Here is a 26553-nt window from a genome sequence, read left to right as displayed (position 1 = left end):
CAACTTGGTAGGCACTGCCAGGCCCCCGGTGTCGGAAGCTACATAGATACACTTAAGACGCCTGAAGTTGGCAAAGAATGCTTTGCATTAAAATAATAAAGTTCTTTTAAGCGCGTCGTCCTTCGATACGAAGTCCCTGAAACAGTCTGGACAAAATTTGTAGATGCGTAGGATACAGCAGCAATAATACAGTTAAACCTCAATATAACGAAGTAGGTAAAATCGGCAATTTACTGTTATATATAAATTTCATTGTATTTAAATTCAAGCTTTTATGCAAATAATTAACAGTCGCCGATCTATCTGTCTTACACGGAAAGGGGCCACAGAATTTTCCGAATTATCGGGCAATCGAAAAAAGCAAACTTAAATGAGAGGGCAATAAATTTTGATGAATTTGGGAGTCGGCGACAAATGATACGGTTTCCTGCCACATTGATATCTTCAAGGCATAGGTGGTATGATTAAGCGAAGCGAGGCACGCTTTCGCATGCACTCCGCCCCTGCGGCTGATAGCGTCGCCGAATGCTGATAGCGAATGCTTCATCTGCCTCTCGCTCCAATGGGTCACCAATACTCGAGATTATGCAATCTTCAATACTGTGGGGTCTCACCCGTACTCTTGGGACAAAGGAACAATGGAGTAGTGCAAACAAACACAAGGGCATTTACTCATCTTTCATACACTAATGCCTGCTAGCCGAATTACTATCCACAGAACATGTCAATGGGTACACGACAAATCGAGGAAGTCCGACTCACCACAACTGGATAGTGAGCGAATATGTCTGCCTCCATGCTGGACACCAATGCCTAGTCGTTTGCATGTACAGTCAGATAGGAATATGTTATACAGTCGACCCTGGATATAACGAACTCGAAGGGGATCGTGAAATAGTTCGATATATCGATAATTCGAAATATAAAAGACGCATGTCAAAAGCTTCTTTAACAGCTCCACACATCTCAAGCCAGTTTCTAGATGTCGTGACTAACGGGAACTTACCGATCTGTGCCTCCAAGGCACGTAAAAAAACAACACAGCACGGTGACCAGAGCACTTCATTTCGGAAGAAAAAAATCTGTGACCTTTGCTTGCTTTTTCTTCTGTGAGATAAAGTTCATTCAGCTGTCCTCAAGCTAGTTGACAGTGTTCAAATGAGAAAGGCCAGCTCCTTCCATCGCGCCACAACAGCGGCGAATGATGCTGAAAGCTGATGCAAGTTCAGCTGCAGTGCATGGTGGTTGGTCCTCTTCGTCGGAACCTTCGCTGGTCCTCGAGTCTGCGTCCTCGTCACCCATGATGTCAGCCACACAATCTCCGCACCAGCGCAATCCGCTACAGCTTGCACACCGTCATCAGCGCTGACGAAATCGTGTGCTGTAACGCCGCCTGGGATGGCACCTGGGAATGCCGAGAGCTCGCGAAATTCGCTGTCCAGGCATCCAGCGTCATCGTCTTCACTGTCAAGGCATCCGTCGTCTGCAGCTACCACAAAGCCTGCTTTGTGGAAACAGTTCACAATTGTGCTTTTCTTCACGTCGTTCCAAGCACCAGCCAGCATTTGAATGGCTCCGAGGAGGTCCACCTTGAGTTCGATTCCTAATCGAAGGTTGATTAGGAGCCTCTGCACCAGTCGTCGTTCTGTACCCAACCTTAAACGCTTTCACAATGCCTTGGTCGAGAGGCTGAAGTTTTGCCATTGTGTTTGGCGGCAGATACTTGAGGGTGATCTGCTTTAATGGGCAGGCGACATGATGGGCCGAACAACTGTCAAGAAGAAGACAAACTTTGCGGCCAGACTTCTCCAGTTTGGCATCCCACGCCTGTAGCCACGCAACGGAAAAATCTCGTGTCATATAAGCTTTCTTACTGGACGCGTATCAAACTGGGAGGCCTTTCACATTCTTAAAGCAGCGTGGCAACCTGCTCTCTCCGACAACAAACGGCCGTGGTTTGTTTTTCATATTTTTATTTATTTTATAGTTTTGCATATCCGTATTTGCAGCAAGCAAAATCGATACGCGCACCTTGCTGTTCTTTTCACCATGGCATGCAGTGCCCTTCAGATGCAGAGTCTTGTTTGGCAGCATTTGCCAAAACAGTGCCGTCTCATCTGCGTTGAATATGTGCGACGGCGAAAAGCTGTCGGAAATATTTGGCTACTCTTCAGACAACCACTTCTCTATGTGACTTGAGCTAGTAGCTTCACTTTGGTCCAAAAGGGTCTTTTCGACGATGCTGTAGCGACTCTTAAATTGCTGCTGCCAACCAGTGCCACCAGTGAAGCTTTCTTTTCCGAAGGCCACAACAAACCATTTGGCCTTCTCCATGAGCATTGGGCCGTCAACAGGTATGTTCTTGGCACGTGTCTACAAATACCAGGCGTACGATGCCTTCTTGACCTTGTAAAAGGTTGGGACGCGCACATGACATGCTCCAGGGCGACTGCACTGCACTGCCTTCAGCTTAACATTGGTGTTTTTCTCGCCAGCCTCCACCCGTCGAATGATGTCCGCCTTTGTTGAAAAATCCAAATTCTTGCATTTTTTCGTGGCCATGGTTCCGGAACACGTGCCAAAAGCAGAAAGAAAAACGCACTGCACCACATAAGTCTGAAGCCTTTGCATTGGCCTCATGAATAAAAGGAACAAAGCGAATCAAAAGACGCACCGCTCCGCGTGTCCGCACTAGTACCACAAGCCCAGGCTGCACTGACCTCGTTCGTCTCGCTGCACCAACGGTGTCAGCCAACCAAAACACAGGAAAAGGGCGCATGCGGTCAGCGTGGTTTCTCCCTCCCGCTTCCCTTTCACACCCAATCGCACTCCAAGTGCTCCTCTTCACGTGCCTTTTACCCACACGCCCCTTTCTCAGAGTGCGGGGCGGCGCGCGTGAGATCGCGGGAACATCGCGAGAGCTTCGTGAGAAGACGCGCAATTGCGAGGTGGAATGCAATGGGAGAAGCGCACTTGCAGGGGTGGAGTATGGTGGGAGAAGCGCACTTGCCAGGGCGCAGCTCAGCACGGAGTTCGATACATCGATATGCCGGTGCACGGGAATTCTATATACGCGAACAATAGCGCAATACTTTTGCATGGGATTCCCAAGGGAATTTTTAAACTGTTTGATATAGGCAATAATTCGATACATCCGGGTTCAATATGTCCGGGATCGACTGTATTTCGAATTATCAATATATTGAAGTATTTAACAATCCCCTTTGATATATCTGGAAATCAACTCTCGCTCTGTCTGTATGCATGCATGTGTGCCTCCTTATGCAGTAAAGATTCCGCTGAGTGTAATGCTCTCTCCTATTGCCCTTCTTTTCATTTTTTTTTACTCAATTTAGTGCTGCTTCCTGCCACATCTGCTACAGTAAAACCTCCATGGTACGAATCTCAAGGGGTCACGTAAAATATTCCTATCACCCAAAAATCGTGTCACCAAAAAGAAACTAAATCAGCTTGTTAAAGAGCCAGGAACTCATTTCTATAAATTTGAAATTTCTAGAAATTTGCGTTACTAGAAAAGTCAATCCATTTAAATTCTCTTTTTCTCTGGGTTCAGGACTAATTACAGAAGTAAACGAATAAAAGTATCTTGGTGTGAAACTAACAAGCAACTTAAGCTGGAACACAAATATTTCTAATACTTGCTCCTCTGCCTTACATAAACTCTGCTTGTTGACCATAAACTGAAAGATACACCAATCCAGGTTAAAAGGCTAGCATACGAAACCTTTATAAGGCCTAAATTAGAATATGCGTGCATTGTCTGGGACCCACGTACTACCACTAACATAAAAGCACTTTAAAAAATCCAAAAGAAAGCTGTTCGTTTCGTTTTTCACAGTACAGTCAAACTGTTTCCGTCTCAGCATTAATGCAATCGAATCTAATCCGAACCCTTCAGTCCTGCTGCCAATTTTTTCGTTTGAAGTTTTTATATTTGTTAATTAACCAGAAACTTGAACTAAATTCCGAACCCTGTACATTGTACCCTGTACAAATTCCGAACACTGTACATAGCATTATCAAAAACTAGACAAACCCGACATTCCCACCACCTTTCTCTTGCCCCGTACTTTGCTAATACTAATTTATTTCAGCATTCTTTCTTTCCCCAGACAATCACTGATTGGAGCTCCTTGCAGGCTGACTGTGTGGGTTGTATTGATCTTATAAGTGGCAATGTTGTTTAATTAGTATTGTTAAGAGTTATTTCCCACTGCTCGTTATTGTTCGAATTTTGATGTTACAATTAAACATTATTATATTTTTGTATTCCACTCCTACTTGGGCCTCATGCCCTGCAATATGTCATAAATAAATAAATAAAAATAATCACTATGAAAGAAGTCCCGGATGTCCTTCTGGGCTTTCTTCTTTGCCAAGCCGACCAGCAGTGAATTATGGAAGTTGTGAAACTGTGCCGATGCGTTTTCCCAAACACTCCCAGTTGCCACGGCATGCCTCAGAATGTCAAGGGCATGCACAGTTTGCAGCCGTCCACTGTTACTGATCACTAGTGCTGCAGCGGTCAACATCACTACTCGGAATTTCAGGTTGCGATGTCACATTTTCGCTCACCATCTCTTCCGACTGTACGCAGCCCACAGGTCACAAGGTCATCATCCACGGCAATGAAGTCATTGGCGGAACACTCTACGCCAAGCTGGTCCAAGTCCTATGTACCAACCAACTCCTGCGAGGTGGCAACTGTAAAGCCGCATTTTGCAAAGCAATTTGTGATGGGTGTTGCCAAGACATGTTTCGAGGCCATAGCAACAAAATGCAGGCCATCCAAGAGGCTAATCTGAATGTCGTCGCCTTTTCGTTCGATTTTACGTAGGAGGCTCCGCAGGAAAAGTCCTTTGAAATATTGTCTGACATTTCTAACAGCAGAAGCTTGATGTGCGCGAGTTGGTGTAACATACTTCAAGAAAAAAACAGCGATACAAGGACGCGGTAGTAAAAGAACATGTACGACAGACAGGCGCTAACATTTCTAATAATGCCGGAATCAAGTGGCTGCAAGTGGCTTGTCGTATTTACAGGAAGAAATACCAACTTCACATTCTGCAGTGTCACTTGCTTTCAGTCGGTGGTGCATTGATCGAGACACAGGACGATCTTCCTGTTCGCACTAGACATCTTGCGATCCAAGTAGGTCCCACATGAACATTGCTGACATCATCTAAGCCTTCTTGTTAGCCTTGTAAGCACAAGGCAGACAACCAGCATGCTTGAAGGAATAAGGTTTCTGACCCCGGCCTATAACAGTTAGCGGCATTTTCTTCAAGCCATCGGCATTGCAGAAAAAAAAAACTGTCACTTGCTGCTGCTTTCCTGGCTGCCTTGGCAGCCATCGCCTTTGAAGCAGAGGCTTTTCTCAGGCTGGCTATTATAAAAACGACTGGCCACATCGGCCCTCAAAACACTGCAAGCTCCATAGCCTGCAATGAGCGACGGCAGCATGCTTCTCATCCAGTTGCTAACGACTGACTTGTCAACCTTTTTTCCTTCACCACTGACAGTTTTGTAGGCAAGCCCATACCCAGCCTTGAAACGGCGAATCCAGTCACCGGAGGCCTGGAAATCGTCCATGTCGAGCAATATTGCAATGTTGGAGGCCTTTTTGCAAAGAACCGTGCCATCAGCATTCACCCCAGCAGCAGTAACCCCTCTGAACCAGGGACATCTTCTATCCTCTAAAGTAAAAATGTCTCAAAAAACAGGAACGAGATAGAAGAATAGACGAGCGCAGTCCTCTACATTAACATAATGCGCAGTCTTCGCCTCCTTTGCGTTCACACTGGAGTGCTGCACATTTTGGATGATGTCATGCTGACCAACAATAGCACACAAGGTCGACGTTTCCTTTTTGGGTCATCATCGGCCTTTTTCCAAATCTCCAGCTTCTCCTCAAATGAAATTGCTTTTCGCTTCCTGGACATGTCGACCGACTTGTAGCACACGCATCTGTTAGGGTGACTATGCAAACTTAACAAAACCGGCTTTGCGAGAACATTGGATACAGCATAGCACGACCCTCACGAGTGGCGAGACGTGGAAGAGACTGCCAGTGCTGAACCGTTTCCACTCAGTACAGTGCATGCAGTTGCCGCAGTGTTATTGGCTGTTTTCTGCTGGCCTCCCCATGGGCTGCAAACATGGAAATGGTCCGCCTGCCAACGTGGCTTTGTGTGCTTGGTGTAGCCTTCTCGCCACTTTGCTGACAGCGGTCGCAGTGGTCACAGATCGCTCATTCGTATCCCCCAAGCCAGCGCGAGGGAGTGCTTGGGACATCTGAAATGTGGCTCATAACATACAGTGTGCTTAAATCCGGGAATTGCTATTGTGTACTATTACTATTGCAATTGCTGTGCCAACGGATAAAGGTGCCACCGGTCCAAGATCACCCTGCAGCCGGTGCCTATGAAGTTCAATAAAATGCACTTGAGGGGACCACGGTAAATCATTTGTTATTCTGCAAAGTCGTTATAGTGAACGCTCTAAAATTAGCTATTCCACCCATCAACCAATCAGTTCATTCGCACTGTATAAGCTATCCCTAACAATGTCACTGTTGGCTCTCAGCCCGCACTGTTGCTGTTTTCTAGAGCATCCTCCGCCATGCACCACTGAAGCATGGTACAATAAGAGTGACAGGTGTAAAACAGATGCTGACGCCAAGCAAGCTACGGACAAAAAGGCAGCTTCATGTCGCCCCCAAAGTGCAAAATTTCTTGCCGTCTGTTTGTTCTTCGCGTCCCTTGCCATGGACACCAAAACTGCCTCACTCAAGACAGACACCTGAACTATGCCAAAGCGCAAGCACACGTAAACGACACTGGCCAGAAATTGTAAAGTGCAACCGTGTGGCATCCCCACGAGTAGAGAGGTTACATTTCTCCATGCGTGTAGCTAGTATGGCTGCAGAGAAAATCGTGAGAGAAAGATGAGTGCATAGAAATAAGGGTGAAAGAAGGAAGAGACGCGCCCCCATTGCTAAGTGACACTTGCCTGGACAGAGCATGCGCTCGCAAAACCTGATGTGCCTTCGCCTCCACAATAGATTTACAAAAAAGTTCTCACCCGCATTTTTTCTCTCGGGTGCCATCTCAGGTATTCCGAACCCATGCACCGCAGCATCCACTCTCTACGCCTTGTCTGTTAGCCTACCGTTATGGCTGCCGTGAATGATATGCAGAAATATAAGAATCGCCAGATTCCGGAATATTAGTTTGTAGTACTGAGGCATGTTTAACATGACAAGGAAACTGAATAACGCTTGCTATTCTGAAACGGTCAGTATTTTGAAGTTCGTGGTACTGAAATATTTTTACATTGCAACTATAAGAATTCAGCAGGGGATTGCAGAAAAGCTCATTAATCTGAAAAGTTCCTTAGTGCAGTGTTCATAGTAATGAAGTTTGACTGCAATCCTAAACTACTGTTGTGACTGCCACTGTTGAATGCATACATACTTCTGAAAACACACCAACGTTCACGGTGCAGCAGCTGCTCATTCTTGCATCCTAGTGTAGTTAAAGCTGGTAATGCTATAAATGGCTTCAACTGTACTTCTTTCAGTCTAATTAATCCTTAAACCCTCGCAATAATTAGCAAAAATTGTACCAAATTTCCTCTTTCTTTTTTTTAGGCCATGAAAACAGCCTGAAACAAAGCTATGCCAATCTGGTTCTGAAAATATACTGAAATATATACTGAAATGTACTTACTCCAATATAACGTGCACTTTTTTTCCAATAAAATGGGTCCAAAAATTGCTTGCGATTTAGAATCCAGTACAATTCTAAATCTGTGTTGCCATATCTGCATTGGCATTTCAAAATGGCCACCCCGTATGTGCTTAAGTCTAGCTGTTGTAGCTTTCTCCATGTGCTGGTCTTCCTGTTTCCCCGAGTTTGCTCTATCAGCAAGGAAGTGCCGACTAAAAAGGTACGCCTAGGTCACCATGATGCCACAATTAAAAGGAAAGTGATCATCGAGTGAGATGTGTTCATGTTTGCTTGCGCGTGCCTGACACCATACTTGTTAATTAAGTTAGTGAGCAAATGTTTACAAGATTATACGGCCAATAAAAGTACTATTCTTGCTTTGTATAGCTGTCTACTACCGTGACATTTTTTTATTCATTGCAACATTAGTGCATAGGAATAAATCTTTGTTTTTCCAAATGAGATAAAATTGTATTGCTTTATGAAAGAATGAGGTGCACAGTACCGTAAAGGACTTTTCTTATGTCATGGTAAACACGTGTGTGTTGCACTCGAGGCTTTTTTTCTTTCTTTTTTCTCTTTTTCTTTGTTCATTTCTTTAGTCTTGGAAAACAGGTGCGTGTTATAACGAAAGGCAAGTTATAATCGAGTAAATACGGTACTTGATTTTTGATCAGGTTGTCTACCAACCAGGAAAACGGGGAATTCTAAGGGATTTTGAATGGTCTGGAAATACTCAGAAAACTCAGGGAATTTGTGCTTCTATCAGGGAAAATTAGTTGTAATTTTATTGAAAGGGAACGAAAGTCGTAGTAATGCTGGCTCGCGTAACAGAGAGGGATCGTAATGAATCGGCTTTTGACGCCGCGTCGTCAGCTGCAGGAGCTTACAGTCAATGGCCGACTTTCCGGACACCCGACAGCTCCGTGGCACTATCATGTACCCCATAGAGTTAATGTCTAAGAACGTCTGAAATTTCGGACACAAGAGCCCTTCCACCGTCCGATTTTCCACACTTTTTGCCATGACCGCAGGTCAGAAACGGCATTAATCAAAGCCACCACTGAAGCCGTTTTGATTACCTCGCCACCGTGGCAAACACTAGGCCTAGCTGCTTCAACGTTCGTTATAAAGCTTCTTGCCGTTCGACGCCGTGTTTTTCATTGAAAGAATTCCCCGCTGTAAGCAGTGGCACTGACTCCGTCATTGTGGTCCTTGCGATTGGCTGAAACTATGGCGCATGCACAATGCCGGTTCACAAAAGTCAGCTTTGCCTCGATACAAAAGTGTTACGCGGTGAAGCATAACACGCGTGGGAAGGGGCAATTGTCATGGGACACAGTATCTATTCCTTAATTATACACGTCTCCATCCACCATCTCCTGTCACAGTACGGGCACCAATATGCCTAATAAGCATGATGGTAGGCCTTTTCGGATGTGCCTGTGGCGATTTGAGCCTTTAATGGCAGTAAAAGACATGCATTCATTTTTACGGACTGCCCCATTTTAGGGCCGTTTTCGTGGCCCTTAGGGAGTCCGAAAAATCGAATGTTGACTGTACAGCTGATGAAGAGGATGCTTTGAATGATCCGTGGGGCGAAAGCGCAGTAGAAAGAGGATGAGAAAGAAAAGGACCTACACTTTAAGGAATGAACGGGAAAGGAAGCCTGCCGCCGCTTTTTTCAAGGAGCTTGAGTTCAAAGAACAAAGTGTTGGCTGACACTGGAATGAAGGTGTTCCCCATCCAAACCAGAATAAACTCACTAAAGCAGTGAAATGCAACACTGAGGTATTGTGCGCGCGCTGAGGGTATGTCAGGAGAGTTGAAGTTGACACACCAGCTGTTGAGAATCTCCTTTGTGACAAAGTTCAGGCCTCACACCAATGAGCTTGCTATAAATTGATAAAAGTAGCTCATATCACCTTCAGTCACAGCGTGCACATTTGTAGACGCGACCTAGTTTTGCCATTTCTGTGCAGTGGTAGCAAGGAATAGAGCATGAACATTAAGCTTACGGCAAATTGAACGTTCTGTTAACCTAAATTACTTTCATTTTGCTTCTGAGTGATATGTATCATTACAGAGTATCATTTTAGTGAAGGCACTACCTTGTTTTACATGACGCTTGATGTGGGGCATGTCGGTAGCAACCTTGAAATATCTAATTTTTTTTCTTTCTTGAAATGCTTGAGGCTAATGAATAACTAGTGCATGTAATGCGAGCGGGGGATTTATTCCTTTTTATGAAGAAGCGTAGCATGACTGACTTTACAATATTCAAATATTTAGTTACTCTGCAATTATACTGACTCATCATAAAATGCTCAAAGAGTCATTCTATCACCTTCATTTGCTTTCGGTGCAGCCTCAAGCACCACCTATGATTCACACATATGTATCGACAGTTGATCATAATTCTTGACTGAATTGGATATTCGAAAACATTTGTTTATGTATGCATCTCGTTTTTATTTGTATATGAGAATCTTCCACTTGATTTGCAATGAGTTTTGCCTTTTTTTTTCGAAGTTATTTTATTTGCTGTGCATTTTACTAACCCCTTGCATCAGATTTTTTTATATAAAATAAATGATACTCCTCATTATTCAAACTGGATTAAGTCATTTTTTAGCACGCTTACTAGAGAGTGACAGCATCGCGCGACATAGTGTCAGCCTGTATTGACGTAAAATAAAGTTCTGTGTCACTCAGAGGAAACCTGGAAAACTCAGGAAATTTGGAAATGTCAACTTGGTAGACACTCTGTTGATTCTTGATTACATGCTTTCACACACTTCTATCACCCTGTACAGTCGAACTCGGCTATATCGAACTCGCAACAAAACGCCTATCAGTTCAATATAGAGCATAATTCGATATAAGCCTGCTAAATAATTGGATGTCATAAAAGCACATACCATTTATAAGATCACTTTATTGATTAAACTAGCTTAGTTTCGCACGAAATAGTCCTGCATTTTCTTCTGCTTTGGCAATTTCGCTGCCTGCGACGCACGCACTTTTCCACATTAAGGAGTCGGAGCAGCTGAGGCCGCAACTTTCCGCATTCGCGCAGAAGCACCGGACTATTGCGAGCACACCAATCATTTCGGAGGATGTGGGGCCGCGTTGCTTTCCTCATTGTGCCCACTTTCACTTGTGCTCGGTACGATGTTGGCAATGTAGTCTTCGTATTCGGGCTCTCCCGTGGTCGCGACACATCATTTGCGCTCACAAACTCATCCACCGTTGATTCGTCAACAGCTTCCGGAAATTCTGACAGTTCGCTCCAAACTTCGGCAACACTGGCAACGGCTTCGTCGCATTCATCAAAATTTACGGTCATCACCGAGCACGCGGAAGTCGGCACGGCTGAAGCAATTTCAGATTAAGCACTCGTACGCGGCCGTGCGTACGGGTCGGGCGCCATGGGCACCGGGTCGCGAGTTTGGACGCTTTAGCCCTAATCTCCCCCTTATTCTCCAAGATCGTGCCGAGAGTGCTCCTCGGACTCTTGTGCTCTGCGGGGACATCCGACTTCTCACCGCGTTCGACACGATTTATGATTGCGAGCTTCACGACGAAAGGCAAATTCTGCCGCTTCATCACGGCAACACTGCAGGAGAAGGCCTACAAGGCGCACACAAAAACAGCGAGACAACTCGCACTTTCGCCATCTTGCACGACGAGGGCACAAGAGCATCTGATTGGCTGTCTGAGCAAGCGCTGTGGGCGGGCCAGGGTCATTTTTTGCAGGGGGGGTGCCGACGGCTAGTCTGAGGCAGCGCGGTCGGGCGCGGTCACGGTAGGGAGAGCGGTTGGATGGAGCCGCGCAGCCGGGTTTTCTCCGCCACCACGAGGGAAAGCCAACTTCCAGGGGCACTTTCTGCTGTTTGAGGTTCGATATATCGGGTGTCGCTGCTATTTTTGTTCGATGTAAGCGTAATTTTTGCAATATATACTCATTGTAACTATATCGTGTCCAGAAATTGTTCGATATATAGAATAATTCGATGTAAACGGGTTCGATATAGTCGGGTTCGACTGTAATGTGGAAAATTGAACCCAAAGCCAATTATCGACTGCACTCGTCTTTGGCGATAACAATACAAGCTCCCATGACAAGTGCTGTTTGGGATTGTGGGTTAAAGGTTAAAATGTTAGGATGCTCGTCCCCTCTACTTCTTTTTGTGCACTTCATTCATAACGATGGAATTTTCTTGGCATTTGAATACTGTCTGAGTGGGTACCTTTCTGAAATTTACCTCATGCATTCGAGATGAGGTGAACTGACAACTGTCAAGTGTTCAGCTTTTTCAACGAGCATCATAGTGCCCATTCAAAGTAACAAACTGAATGTGTTGCCTACCTCGGCGGAGTCAAGAAATGCCAGGCCCTGTTTGATCAGTGTGTCCAATGTGGCCTCCCAGGCAGTCTCGACAACAGTCGCTGGTGGCTTGCGCTCACTGCCCGTGTCCGTGGCATCACAGTGTGTGCGGGAAACGGCGGTAGTCCGACGGTAAAGGTCAGCATCCAGAACAGCCCTCCAGGGGTAAGGGTCCTGCCAAACTGCAGCACCAAAATATTTAGCCAACAGGACTTGCAAGGTCCAGCTTCGTTAGCCTTCTCCATGCTTTAGCTGTATGTGCTAAACTAATAAAGCAAATAAGACACCACAAAATGTGCCGCTTCTCCCAAGTGGGTACACCAACCCATGCACTGAGTGTGACATGCGAGTGCAGTTGTACAGGGCTGTACAACTCTCAAACAGCCAGGCAACATGAAAGAAACACCTGACCACTCTTGCAGTGATTCCTCATTAACAATGCTTTGTCACAACAATCAGCTTTTGGGTTAAGTTTGCCAATAGTCCCTTCAAGTTTTTATTTTGTTTTAAAGTGCCAAAGTAACGCATTTGTAAATGTAAACCTTGGCACATAACTTGATATTGGAACAAAAAATTACTTTCTTCGTTCTATTTTAGCGGTGCACAAGAATGTCATAGTTTGGTGCACACTGCAGCTTTACTAGAAGCTTGCATCCAGTTTTTGATGAAGGCCACCTGTAAATAAGTGAAATAAAGCATCAGTAATTAAGTGAGTGACATATGCAGCCTTTCACTGCAACCAGCAATCACATTTTCCAGATAAACATGGTCAAGTCACACATTCTCAGAGGAATGAGCTTGCCTAGCTACAGCCCTTACTTGACTACGAACTGAAACAATTTTACGCTCATTTCGCACATGAATTGTTACCGTGAGAATAGCCTGTCTGCTTGGGTAGGAACAGCACCGACGCCGACCAAGGTGCAGAAAGAAGATTTAAAGAAGTCTTCAACCTTAAAGGGACAACATTCAAGAAATTTAAACGGCGTTCTTTTCAAAATAGTAGGTTTATTATTAGAAGAGAAAATGAAGCTCAAGGTTTCAGTTTTTTAATTTTACATCAAATCCCCCAACGCTCGTACATCACTATGATGTCACAGATTCTAAAGCATTTTTTTGTATTTAGGCCATGTTGGCTCAGCAAAAGTTTCAAAAACTCGCCATGTCCATTCTTTAGCTCCTTCAGAAATCAATGTAGTCTATACCCCCATAAAACATAAACTACGTCCTATAGAAGGCACTGTCATAATAACACGAGCTGGTGTGGGAACTGCATGGTGGCATTACCATCCATCCTCTGTTATTGCACTTTTTCTGACTTACCAAGCATCTTGTTATGGTAAAAGTGGTGTTTTTGATAGAGTAGAAGAGTAATTGACTGATACAGAAGAAATCCCTTTTTTTTCTTTAGTGTCTATTTAAAGACTAAGGGTGTGCGAATACCGAATACTAGACTTCGAATCGAATCAAATATTGTATCTCAGAAAAGTGTTCATGAAATGTAATGCCTACAAATTTTGGACAAGAAAATACAGTGCTGCATATGCTCGGGAGTCTCCTGCATTGCATAAAAAGAACGTAGCAAGCTACCCATAACATCATCATCATCTTCATCATCATCCTGGTTAGGCCCACTGCAGGGCAAAGGCCTCTCCCATACTTCTCCAACAACCCCGGTCACGTACTAATCGTGGCCATGTCGTCCCTGCAAACTACTTAATCTCAACCGCCCACCTAACTTTCTGCCGCCCCCTGCTACGCTTCCCTTTCCTTGGAATACATTCCGTAACCCTTAATGACCATCGGTTATCTTCCCTCCTCATTACATGTCCTGCCCATGCCCATTTCTTTTTCTTGATTTCAACTAAGATATCATTAACTGATGGGTTTGTTCCCTCACCCAATCTGCTTTTTTCTTATCCCTTAATGTTACACCCATCATTCTTCTTTCCATAGCTCGTTGTGTCGTCCTCAATTTAAGTACAACACTTTTCATAACCCTCCAGGTTTCTGCCCCACGGGTGAGTACTGGTAAGACGCAGCTATTATACACTAGCTATTATACCATAGCTATTAGCTACTAGCTATTACTATTACTATTATTACTAGCTAATAGCCACTAGCTATTATACCACAGCTATTATACCCATAACTTGGGTACATAGAAATCAGGTATGCAGTATGGCAAAAGGAAACACCAGATAAGTATGCCAGCACTGATTACAGCTCAATTCTAGTGCATGAAGGTCTGGAAAATGTATATATATTTTTTTTGGCGCATTACAGTCTGCACGGCTGCTGCGCCATAAAAATCCCAAATTATCTAAATATTTTTTTATTTGTAACATTTCTGTTGAATATAATCGGGCACATTCTTCCTTCGAAACTAAGGAATTAGTCAAGTCCTATTGTAATGAATACCAATGAGATTATCAGTTTTAGCGTGTCTACCAAGTTTACATTTTCAAATTTCCAGAGTTTTCCAGGCTTTCCCCGAGTGCCTTTGCAAAATTTTCTGAATGAGACAGAATTTTGTTATTTTTAAATTTTTTTATTGATACTGTCAGTCCATGACGGGCTTACAGGAGTGGATTTAACATACATAAACAGAGAAGTGCATTAGTGCACTTGAACAATGCACTAAAAAGAAGAAAAAGAAAGAAAATGAAGCAGCACTGCTGATATGAAACGCATTCACAATATAATTACAGAGCACATTTTGACTTATTATATCACAATATTAGTACAGAACATCAGGGTGCATCAGGGTACATAAAGCAATGTATTGCTATTGCTACCAGGAATGCATTAACTGATTTTATTTGGACAATTGAATCAGGCAAGGAGTTCCACTGCTGAATTGCTTTGGGAAAAAAACTATACCTGAAGTAGTCATTGTGCACTGTACAAGGAGGTATATACATACTGTGTCATAAATACGGCACTGTGTCTGTGCCGTGATGTTTACTGTGTCTTGTTTTGGAAGTACTTGTCGTATCTTATCTTAACATGGTTATGAATTACTAAGAACAGAAATTTAAGCCTCTCATACTCGGTACGTTTTTGTAGAGGTGAGAGCTCTGCAAGTTTACATAATTCAGTTGGAGAGTGAAAATGGCGGTATTTATTAAATATATACCTAGAAGTAAAGTGCTGAACATTCTTTAGTTTTAGACAGCTACTTTGGGTGAAGGAATCCCATACTATTTTTGCCTACTTAATTATGGGTCTTAGCAAGGTTTTGTAAGCTAAAATTTTAATATCAGGGAAGGCACAGTGCAGCTTACGTCTCAGACCCCAAAATACTTTGTTAGCTTTTGCACAAAGCTCATTTACGTGAACATTCCAATGCAAGTCGGGTGTAAATGTAAGACCTAGGCATTTATATTGTTCAACTCGAGCAAGTTCATGACCGTTGATAATGTATGAGAAATTTCGAATATTCTTTTTTATAGAGATGGACATAAAAATCAATTTAGTTGGGTTAAGCGGCATTTGCCACTGACCACACCAGTTCTTAATTTTCTGTAAGTTAAGATTAAGGTCGCCCTAATCACCTGGTGACTCTATTCTCTTGTACAATAAGCAGTCGTCGGCAAACATTCTTATTTGGGTAGTGATGTCATTTGGCAGATTATTTATAAAAACTGGGAATAAAAGGGGCCCTAAGACACTACCCTGGGACACCCCAGAAACCGCGGGAGATAAACTAGATTGCTGATGTCCCAGATGAACATAATGTTCTCTATGTGTAATGTAGGAAGTGAGCCACCACATAAGAGCAAAATTTTTGAAGGCAACACTGACTTTAAGTAAAAGCTTTTTGTGGGACACCTTGTCAAAGGCCTTTGCAAAGTCTGAGAATATTATATCAGCTTGGCCACGGGAATTAATTGTGCTAGAAAGGTCACGTACAAGTTCAATAAGCTGAGTGATGGTAGACAATTTTTTGCGAAAACCATGTTGATCTGGGAAAATTTATTTATGAACGTTAGCAGTGTGTTCAACAAGGCTGGTTGGTTCATCTTTAGAATAAAAACAGGACGAGCGAGTAAACAAGACCGAGCGCAGAGAAACCAAATGCTTTATTTGCAGAAGCAGCATATAAATACATCACGAATGTGACAAAGAACATAAAAAGGAGGATAAGAAGGATAAGCGTCAGCCAAGAAGATAATCAATTTCTTTTGTTGAGGGCGTGAGAGATGCAGAGCTGACGCATGCGTTGCCACTTTTAAATATGGAAATTGCTTCAAAGATTTCCGGCACATACTTTTCACCATATCTTCCAATTATTTCACACTTCTTGAACATCGGGGTGCAACCACACGTCTTACAGTGGGCAGATACATGACTGTATGGGTTCCCTTTCAGTGAAGCGGCATGCTCATGCACTTGCGTCCTTCAAGTGGCTGCTCAGGGCTTGCTCAGCCTTGAGATGGTAGGTCGCTGCAGGGGCCACCTTCCTTGCCCGAAAGGAGCAGTTTCAGGCCCTCGTCCCAGACTGAACAAACAACAGAGGCCGCCTTTTTGCATTCCTTGCATATATTGGGTACGCAAGTACTGCCCACACCCGAAAATAGACGAGTTTGAACCGCTCTTTTTGGTTAGAAATGCAGCTTCAAGGGCTAAGGATGAGGAAGCGAATCGTGTTATCAAAGACTGTGTCGACTGTCTTCCTCGAGGGTGACAGTAACGAAAAACACTGCAGCGCAACAGGGCGAAGCTCGCACACGGACACAAAACGGTCATTCCACAGGCAACGCGCCCAGTTCTAGGCAGTCTCTGCTGGCGTCTTACCAGGCGCCCTCTAGTAAATTGAGGACGAAATGCTTAACGGAGCAGCTGCAGGTGCTGCCACCTGTCCAGAGACACAGGAGATAGGCAGTGCGGGATGGCTGACACCTCACATCCCACCCCCTCCTTGGCGACCAAGTCCCGTGGTCGTAATGTTCTGCACAAGAAAACACTGTCTTGGAAGCAGCACAGGGCTGGGGCTGCTGATGTTGGTGTTGCTAAGAATGTGTCGCGTTAGACATCGTAGTTGTGAAACCATCGTGGTTGGCAAATATGATGACACAGCCGACTGAGAATATGAGGCTCTGCTGCTATTGTAGGGCGTTGAACACAGTTAGCACCTGTAGGAGGAGCTTGGGAACAGGGTTCTTCATCGCATATAGCTTGGACGGGCGGCTTGAATTGCGTAGGAGACAGTTCTGCATCATTTTCACTGTCAGCAGAATCAGGTGACACAGCAAGCGGAGTTGCTTGTAGGTTGACAAGGGCTTGGTCGAAGTACGGCGGGCGAAATGGCTTGATTTGGCTTGAATATACGATTCTCTCGTCTCTTGAAAATGTACTGGACGGGTGGGCAGTAGTTCGACGAACCACGAAAGTGACGGGAGTCTTGATTGACAATCTTATACAGGCCTTTGAACACAGGGGTGAGCTTGGCTGTGTCGTCTGTAAGAGGTTCTTGGCATTTAAGCCAGACGTATTGTCCAATGTGAAATGTGGCACCCCGATGTGACTCATCGTAGTGACGTTTTCGGTGTTGTTGAGCAAGTACTGACTTGTCCTGAGCTTCTAGACGACGTTCCATGAGATTTAGTAACCTTGTTTTAAAGCTAGTTGTGGCTGGACAGCGGAATTTCATCACCGTAGACAATTTGGGAACATAGCCATGCAATAGTTCAAAGCGCGAAAATTCTAAGCCTGCATTGATCGTGATGTTGACGGCGAAGGCAGCTGCAAACAGTTTTGTGTCCCAAAGTGTAGGTTCAGCGCTACACATTTCCTTGAGCACCGAGACGAGAGTTGCAATGCTGCGCTCAACAAGGCCATTACTTAACGCACGGCAGGGAACAGAGAAATGCTGTTGAATGCCATGAAGTCTGAGGAAGCATTAAAATTCATGGGAATCTAAGGCACGGCCGTGATCTGATAAACAGTCATAAGGAATGCCATAGCGATAGAATACAGAATACAAGGGCTGAATTGCTTCCTTAGAGTTCACTGTGGACATAGCACCAGGTACTATGAAGTGGGTAGCAAAGTCAATGACGTTCAGGATGTGTTTACTGCTGTCGCCGATAGGCATTGTAATGTGGTCCATGGCAGCAGCATTAAATGGAACTTCAGTTGTTGGCATAAATCACATTTTACCCATGATTCTTGTGGTAGGGCGGTTGTAAGCTTGACAAATTTGACAGCCTTGCACATATTGAGTCGCCGTAGAGGTCATGTGTGGCCACCAATAGCGATCATGCAGCTTCTTAAAGCCACTTCCGTCTATCCCGCTTGTTGAAGAAAGTAATCATTATTCGCAGATTATTCTGTTCCGCAAACTCTACGAATAATTCTCCCCTGTTATTCTGTGGCCGGAACAAAGCCCCTTTTTTCGACCGGCCAGGCGCAGATCACGTGCGTTCCGATCGTCCAAGGTTGCGCAGGCATTATTTAGTGTGAATCGAGTGAACTCGAGTGGCCCTAGAGACTAGAAAAAAGCTGAAGGGGGGATGCTAGGCTCAAGAGTCAACTTTTGAACTACTGCATCAATTTTTATCAAATTTTCAGCGACTGTTTATAATCTGCTCATTAGAATATATTCAAAGTTTCAATGCGCTAGCTCAAACAGACAAAAAGTTATAGCTCTCATATTCAGCAATCATGTGTCTCAGCTTAGGAAAACTATCATTTCAAAAATAATGGAGATATATCAACTGTTTGTAATTAGATATCTTCTAGATGGTTCATAGTGCAAGATAAGACCGCTCGCATGCTTTTTATGCAATTTCTGTAAAAATGTCATCAATCTAAAAACAAAGTTCAATTTTTTTGTTGTCATTACATGTCAGACATCTCAAAATATTTTCTGTTAGAAACTATTTAGCACCCTAAAAAGTATCTTATCTTGTTCCAGAGAAAATTTCAGTCTAGAAACCACCTTGAAAGCATCTTTTGGCAATGTAGTTTAGAAATGATTGTTTTCCTAACGGTTTTGTTTCCCCAAAAAGTGCAAACTCAGAAAAATGAGTTCAAAGATTTGAGAACATGCTATTTTATTTTGTGGTAAAAAAAAATTAATCAAAGTGCCCTGCTCCATAGGTCGGGCCCTCATCTTCAGCGCGACGCTGTTCTGTGGCAATTGCTTCAAGCCTTCTTTTCTTTTTCTCAACTTTAGAGCTGTCCATCGCCCTTGCCTTCGCTCGGGCAATGCTTTGATGGGTTGCTTGTTGGACGTGCTTCATCGTCTGGACTCCATGTTCTAGTTCCAGCTTGTCAAATACTCTCTTGATGCCACGTGCACCCTCATTAAATTCTAGTACAGCCAAGGCTGCTGCAGTCTCCACGGTTCTCAGGGATGCGAATTGGGTCTTCGGGCACTTCTTCCACACTAGCGCATTGAAAGACTCGTTTGCATTCTGTGTCTGCATTCTTGAGCATCGTGCAAGGAGCTCTGGCTTACTAAGCCGGTTGTAGAGAGGCACAAGCTCTTTGGCAACGTCTCTGCTGAAAGCTGGACGATGGGGTCTTGGCACTGATGGCTTACCAGCTTCAACTAGGGCTTTGTGCCGATTGTAGTGGCACCACGAGTCCTCACCATGTGGACAAGCGTCATGTCGTGGGACTTCGTCCGTCGAGTAGGAATGAAAAAGTGTCGCAAATACTCCTCGTTGCATTTTTGTCACATCTGGAGCATTTTCTTTCAGGGCAGATGCATAGTAAGCAGTGAGTTTTTTTACCACGCTTTGCGTCAGCTTCCCCTTGCCTCCTAGACCTTTCGTCGTTTTCTTTAGTTTTTCAATTCCAGCATAAACACGTTTTGCGACATGATTTATGCAGTCTTCCTTCACAATCTCTTTATCATACAGCTGCAGGCTGGAGACATGCAGGAATGATTTGCTGTCGCCATCACAGAGCACTGTGGTGTATTGCATGTTGTGAAGCTCCTTAGAGCGACTGAATATTATGCCTGCAGCTTCAACTTCCATAGCATTCGACGATCCACTGAAGTTCTTCTGGCAGACCTCACTGTGTGCTTTTTTCCAATCTTGATGTCCATCCTCACCTTCTTTGGGACCATAGTTGCAGCCATGGCAATAGTTGCATTGCACAGCAAAATCCAGCACCAACCCAGTTTCCAGCTCGATAGCAATGCCGAGCCCAAAGTGTGAGGTGTGGCCGCGTTTATGCCAAGTTCCGTCATAACTTACACACACGTCCAAAAGTTGAGTGGAGCCAGCAACGGAGTTGATTGCCCTCACAGCGGCTCCGGCTTCGTGCATGGCATCAGACGCAGCTTCCATAGCGGCTCTGTGCACCTTCTCCGCTACTGTCTGGTATGTTTTGTGGTGCATGGGCATTGGCGCGTCCATACCCGCAAAAAAGTTTGCCATGGTTTTGTAGTTCATGCCGAAGTTACGGCTTGCAACCACGAGGCGCAATGAAAGCTCAGGCTGCCGACTGGACTTCACAGGTGGAGCATGCGCGGCCTTCTTGACTTCACCACACCATCTACACATCACGACAAACTCCAGATTCACACCCGCACCGATTTCTTCCAAGTCCAACGACTGTCCGTGACAATGCGGGCACAGAAGCGATGTTACCACCGCCTTGATGGCTGTAACTTTTACAAAACGGTAGCCGCTGGGCTCCGGCGTTTCCTCGCTTTCGTCGGCAGGACCCTGGCAAAGTAGCACGACCTTCCTTTCAAATGTCGTCAATTGGCACTCACCACCATCAGCAGAACCAGTAGACATTTCCATAGGTGACGAACCACCATCGGAGCTTGTAGGGTTCGCATCAGCCGCCGGCAGCAGGCTTGGGCTTGGCGAACGCACAGGCAGACGCTCACTTGCTGGCGGTCGCCCAGTGCTGTTTAGGCCTCTCGCTTTCGTCGTGCGTTTTCGCTTCCCGAAGCTTTTCCGTGTCGAAGCCTTCGTTGCGGGCATCTTCGGGTCACACCACCGGCCACCCGATGATCGCAATAAGCTCACAGAAGGAAGATATAGCAACACATAGCAAGCGTCGAGCGCAACCAAAGCAGGAACGACTCCAAATGGCGCGAAAACAGCGTTGGGTGGTCACGTGGTACATTTCCGCCAATCCGAGCTCCTGTTTCGGTTTGCCACCCACTGCTTCGGTTCGAGCTCCTGTTTCGGTTTCTGCGGCCAGTAATATGCCTTTCTTTTTTAGTTCTTCGATAGTTGCCTTGCATAGTCTCGATGGAAAGTATTCCATCACTAAACAGCGCGAAAAACAAACTTTCTATCACAGGCACTCACTTCACGTTCGGTTTTTTGCCCGCACCGCGGCCGCGTCTTGAAAAGAGCGTTCACAGACGCCTTCGACGGCAAATGCGCCCCACCGCGTCGTGAAAAAAATTCATTTTCTTCTTTTCTACTTCTCCGATAACAACCAAACCTGGTGAGAATATTCTTCATTAAACCAGCAATCCAAAACAACTCAAGCTTTAAAACACATTTTTTTTCCGAAAATCGGTATTTTCGCCGCTATCGTTGTGCTATAAGTGTAGCCTGTTTTTGTGGGCACAGGTTCGTCCAATAAACGCTAGTTTTGTATTCCACCGTATTGCTGCTTTCTTCACCGTCACTACCACGTGACAATATATATATTCTCATTCATAGGATCGAATGCGAGCGCTGTTCATTTCTTTCTGCGTGTAGTAGTTAAGAGAGCGAGTTTAAGGAAGGAAAAAAAAGAAAAGGAAAAAGAAAATTTCTCAACCATAATTGCAGTGCCATGGTTCTAAAGCGCACCCGCGGTAGAGGTACGGAAGGAGATATAAACATGCGTGGCCATGGTACGCACGCAAAAAACATCCTTAATAAATTTAGAGACTTGAGAAAAAGTTTCGTTAACCACAGATAACATAGCAATCAGCACTGTCTCACAACAAATGTTAAGCCCTCCTGCCAGTTTGCGGGCACGCTGATGGAGCTGGTCGAATTTGACTTTACAGTTCACACAAGCCAGGGAAACAGAATGTTGTTGCCGACATGCTGTTCCGCCTTTCGTGTGCCATATTTGATTCCATGACAATGTTGCATCAGCTTCAACAAGACGACGAAGAATGCTTATCCATACGACAACAGCTGTTAACCAACAGTGAAGGAGGTGCTGACTTCCTCATTGTGTATGACATCCTGTATCATTGCACGCCGTCCGGCTTGAACACCATTGTTGCCCCCTCTAAGCTACGCCAGCCCATTCTTGAAATGGCTTACAATGACAATGGACATACGGATGCAAAGCGTACACTTAAGTCAGGAAGAGGACCTTAGTGTTCAAGCAATGAATGACAATCTTATGCACATCATTAAGGAGTGTGCAATAGAAGTCGGTGGTAACTCCAATAGACATCATTAAAACACATTGAAGTGTTGAAAGGCTTATGTCGGCCAAACCGGCCGCTGCATTAATGAACGCTTGGGGGAACATGCCCGAAATTTAAGCAACTTAAAGACAAGTACGCACATTTGGTCGCGCACGTAACTGAAAGCACAGGATGCGAGGCTCGTTTGGGAGAGATGAAGATTCTCGGCAAGAGTGCCGACGCGACGGCGCGCGTCACTTTGGAAGCGTTCCACATACACAAATATGGCAACGAGTGCGTAAGCACCCCTTCTGTATCACTTTTTGCTGCAGAGCTTCACTTTTTGGAAGCGACTGCTTACTGATTTCAATGTTTGTTAGCATCCCTCGCCTTTTGCTAGTGTTTCTTTTAGTTTTTCTAGTTTTCTTGTTTTTTCTGCGCTGATTCCGTTGACTGCTCGCACATTCGTTCATCGATGCGCATTGTCATTTTTTTCCCCGATTGTATCACTCCCTTCCCCGTTCACTTCTGCCCTTCCCCTTATATAAGGCATCCGTCTTCCGTCAATAAAATTTAGTTGACAGTCAGCGCTTGTGTCCCGTCCTTCATACTTTGTGGTTGCATGTGATTGCGCTGTAACAATTTTTATGTCTCCGTTAGACAGGATACCAGAAAGCTATCGCAGGAGACGAAAGATCTGATCAAGTAATGCCAATGTATGAAAGCTTCTAACCTTACAGCTAGAATAGAACAGGCATAACTTTCTAAGTTAATCAGCAAGCGTAAGACAGCTGACAAAAGGAATTATAATATGGATAGAATTGAACATGCTCTCAGGAACGGAGGAAGCCTAAAAGCAGTGAAGAAGAAACTAGGAATAGTCAAGAATCAGATGTATGTGTTAAGAGACCCCCAAAGCCGACAATATCATTACTAATATGAATGAAATAGTTCAGGTGGCTGAGGAGTTCTATAGAGATTTATACAGTACCAGTAGCACCCACGACAATAATGTGAGAGAGAATAGTCTAGAGGAACTTGAAATCCCACAAGTAACGCCGGAAGAAGTAAAGAAAGCCTTGGGAGCTATGCAAAGGGGGAAGGCAGCTGGGGAGGATCAGGTAACAGCAGATTTGTTGTAGGATGGTGGGCACATTGTTCTAGAAAAACTGGCCACACTGTATACACAATGCCTCATGACCTCGAGCGTACCGGAATCTTGGAAGAACGCTAACATATTCCTAATCCATAAGAAAGGGGACACCAAAGACTTGAAAAATTATAGACCGATCAGCTTACTGTCCATTGCTTACAAACTATTTACTAAGGTAATCGCAAATGGAATCAGGAACACCTTAGACTACTGTCAACCAAAGGACCAGGCAGGATTCCGTAAAGGCTACTCAACAATAGACCGTATTCACACTATCAATCAGGTGATAGAGAAATGTGCGGAATATAACCAACCCGTATAAATAGCTTTCATATATTACGAAAAAGCGTTTGATTCAGCCGAACCCTCAGCAGTCATGGAGGCATTAGGGAATCAAGGTGTAGACGAGCCATATGCAAAAATACTGAAATATATCTATAGCGGCTCCACAGCCACCGTAGTCCTCCATAAAGAAAGCAACAAAATCCCAATAAAGAAAGGCGTCAGGCAGAGAGATACAATCTCTCCAATGCTATTCACAGCCTGTTTACAGGAGGTATTCAGAGTCCTGGAGTGGGAAGAATTGGGGATAAGGGTTCATGGAGAATACCTTAGTAATTTGCGATTTGCTGATGATATTGCCTTGCTTAGTAACTCAGGGGACCAATTGCAATGCATGCTCACTGACCTGGAGAGGCAAAGGAGAAGGATGGGTCTAAAAATTAATCTGCAGAAAACTAAAGTAATGTTTAACAGTCTCAGAAGAGGACAGCAGTTTACGATAGGTAGCGAGGCACTGGAAGTGGTAAGGGAATACATCTACTAAGGGCAGGTAGTGATTGCGGATCCAGATCATTTTATCGACTGAAATAATCAGAAGAATAAGAATGGGCTGGGGTGCATTTGGCAGGCATTCTCAGATCATGAACAGCAGGTTGCCGTTATCCCGCAAAAGAAAAGTGTATAACAGCTGTGTCTTACCAGTACTCACGTGCGGTGCAGAAACCTGGAGGCTTACAAAAAGGATTCTACTTAAATTGAGGACGATGCAACGAGCTATGGAAAGAAGAATGATGGGTGTAATGTTAAGGGATAGGAAAAGAGCAGATTGGGTTAGGGAACAAACGCGAGTGAGTGACATCTTAGTTGAAATCAAGAAATAGAAATGGGCATGGGCAGGACGAGTAATGAGGAGAGAAGATAACCGGTGGTCATTAAGGGTTACAGAATGTATTCCAAGGAAAGGGAAGCATAGTAGGGGGCAATAGAAAGTTAGGTTGGCGGATGAGATCAAGGAGTTTGCAGGGACGACATGGCCACAAATAGTACATGACTGCGGTAGTTGGAGAAGTATGGGAGAGGCCTTTGCCCTGCAGTAGGCGTAGCCAGGCTGCTGATGATGATGATGAGTCCAATTATCTGTCAGGAGGAAAAACTTCCTGTTTATATGAGGTATGGACGGAACTTCAAACAGATGGCTCAATAAACTACCAAACATTCCCAAACACTGCTGTGCAAGTTCTTTTCAGGAGCTCAGAGCGCTCGGCTGGCATGTTCAATAACAATCTCATGAGTGCCCTGATGTTGAGACAGCACAGCACCAAGTGCCAGGCCAGAGGCATCTTTTGTCACAGTAGTTGGGGCAAAAGGGGTCAAAATGACCAAGGATGGGAGCTGAAGTTAATTCTGTTCGAAGGGCTTCGAAGGCAGATTCTCAAGCTGGAGTCCACTTGAAGGTCCCACTTCTGACAACTGCCTGAAGAGGCGCTGAAATCTTGGCAAAGTTGGGGATGAATCTCCTGTAAAAGTTTGCTGTCTGTAGCCAGGATAGCATAGATTTAGCATTCGTTGGCACGGGCATCTTCAAAACTGCTTCAACTTTGGCCAGGTATGGTTGCTTGCCTTCTTGGGAGAGTAGATATCCCAGGAATGTCAAGGATGGGACTGCAATCTGGCATTTGGCGAGTGTGACCTTGAAGCCACTTTTCAGAAGGAGACTAAGAACTTCCTGTAGCAAGTCCACAAACTCAAGGAAGTTGGGGACAAAGAGAAGGATATCATCAAGGTATACGCAGACGCCACATTTCGCATGTCCCAACTTCAGTAGTCGAAAGATGCTTTGCATGACTTTCTGAAAGGTTGCAGGGGCATTGTTTAGACTAAATGGCATTCTAGTACACAGAAAGGTGCCATGGTGTGTGATGAACAATGTCTTAGGCTGATCTCCCTTGTGTACTCGAATTTGCCAGTGGGCAAATTTCAGGTCTAAGGATTCGAAGAGGGACCATCCAGCGATGTCGTCCATAATATCCTCTGCACAGAGAAGCGGCTGGGCAATGCTGATGGTCTGCTTATTGAGAGGAATGCAGTTTGTGCAGAGGCACTTTTTGGTGCCTCTTGAAACGACTGCAGGAAAGGCCCATGGACTTGCAGATAGCATGATGATACCTTTTTTTAAGAGCTCATTGGTTTGTTGCTCAATAAATGCTCTATCATCAGTAGCGTAATGGTATGGTTGTTGGCTATACGGCACAGCTCCAGGGACAAGATCAATGGAATGTTCAGCTCTCGCAAAAAGACCCAGGTCATTGTCGTCGGTAGCAAAGAGCCCCATATGTTGCTCAACGACTTCCCTGATGACAGCCGACTCTCCTGTGGTGAGCCATCTACCGATTTGTGCCCCACGCAGGATGGAGCTTGTCTCGTCTGTTGTGGAGTTGCCTGAGCAGTGGTGGGACTTGCCGACACTGTTGTTCTCAAGTATTGGTTCACGGCATGCCAGGGACAGCCATGGCAGTTGGTTGTTATCTGGAAGGGGTTCAAGCTGTAGGCCTCCAGTGGTAAAGTGTGTTGAAGCCAACAAGGGCTGGCTGTGGAGAAATACAGAATTAGACATTCTTGGGAAGACTTTTTCATA

At 44.7% G+C, this 26553-nt stretch overlaps 1 protein-coding gene across 1 annotated transcript in view; it reads right to left on the bottom strand.

Annotated features, from left to right (window-relative positions):
* The window catches only part of LOC142584535 (uncharacterized), a 714262-nt gene that overhangs the window by 385811 nt on the left and 301898 nt on the right, over positions 1-26553 (bottom strand). The window contains exon 15 of the mRNA XM_075694643.1: positions 12124-12323. Coding sequence (XP_075550758.1) covers positions 12124-12323 — 200 coding nt within the window. The remainder of the gene's footprint in view (positions 1-12123; positions 12324-26553) is intronic.

The sequence above is a fragment of the Dermacentor variabilis genome, chromosome 6 (assembly GCF_050947875.1).
Source record: "Dermacentor variabilis isolate Ectoservices chromosome 6, ASM5094787v1, whole genome shotgun sequence".
NCBI classification, from domain to species: Eukaryota; Metazoa; Arthropoda; class Arachnida; order Ixodida; family Ixodidae; genus Dermacentor; species Dermacentor variabilis.
This window is presented reverse-complemented; position numbering and strand designations above follow the sequence as displayed.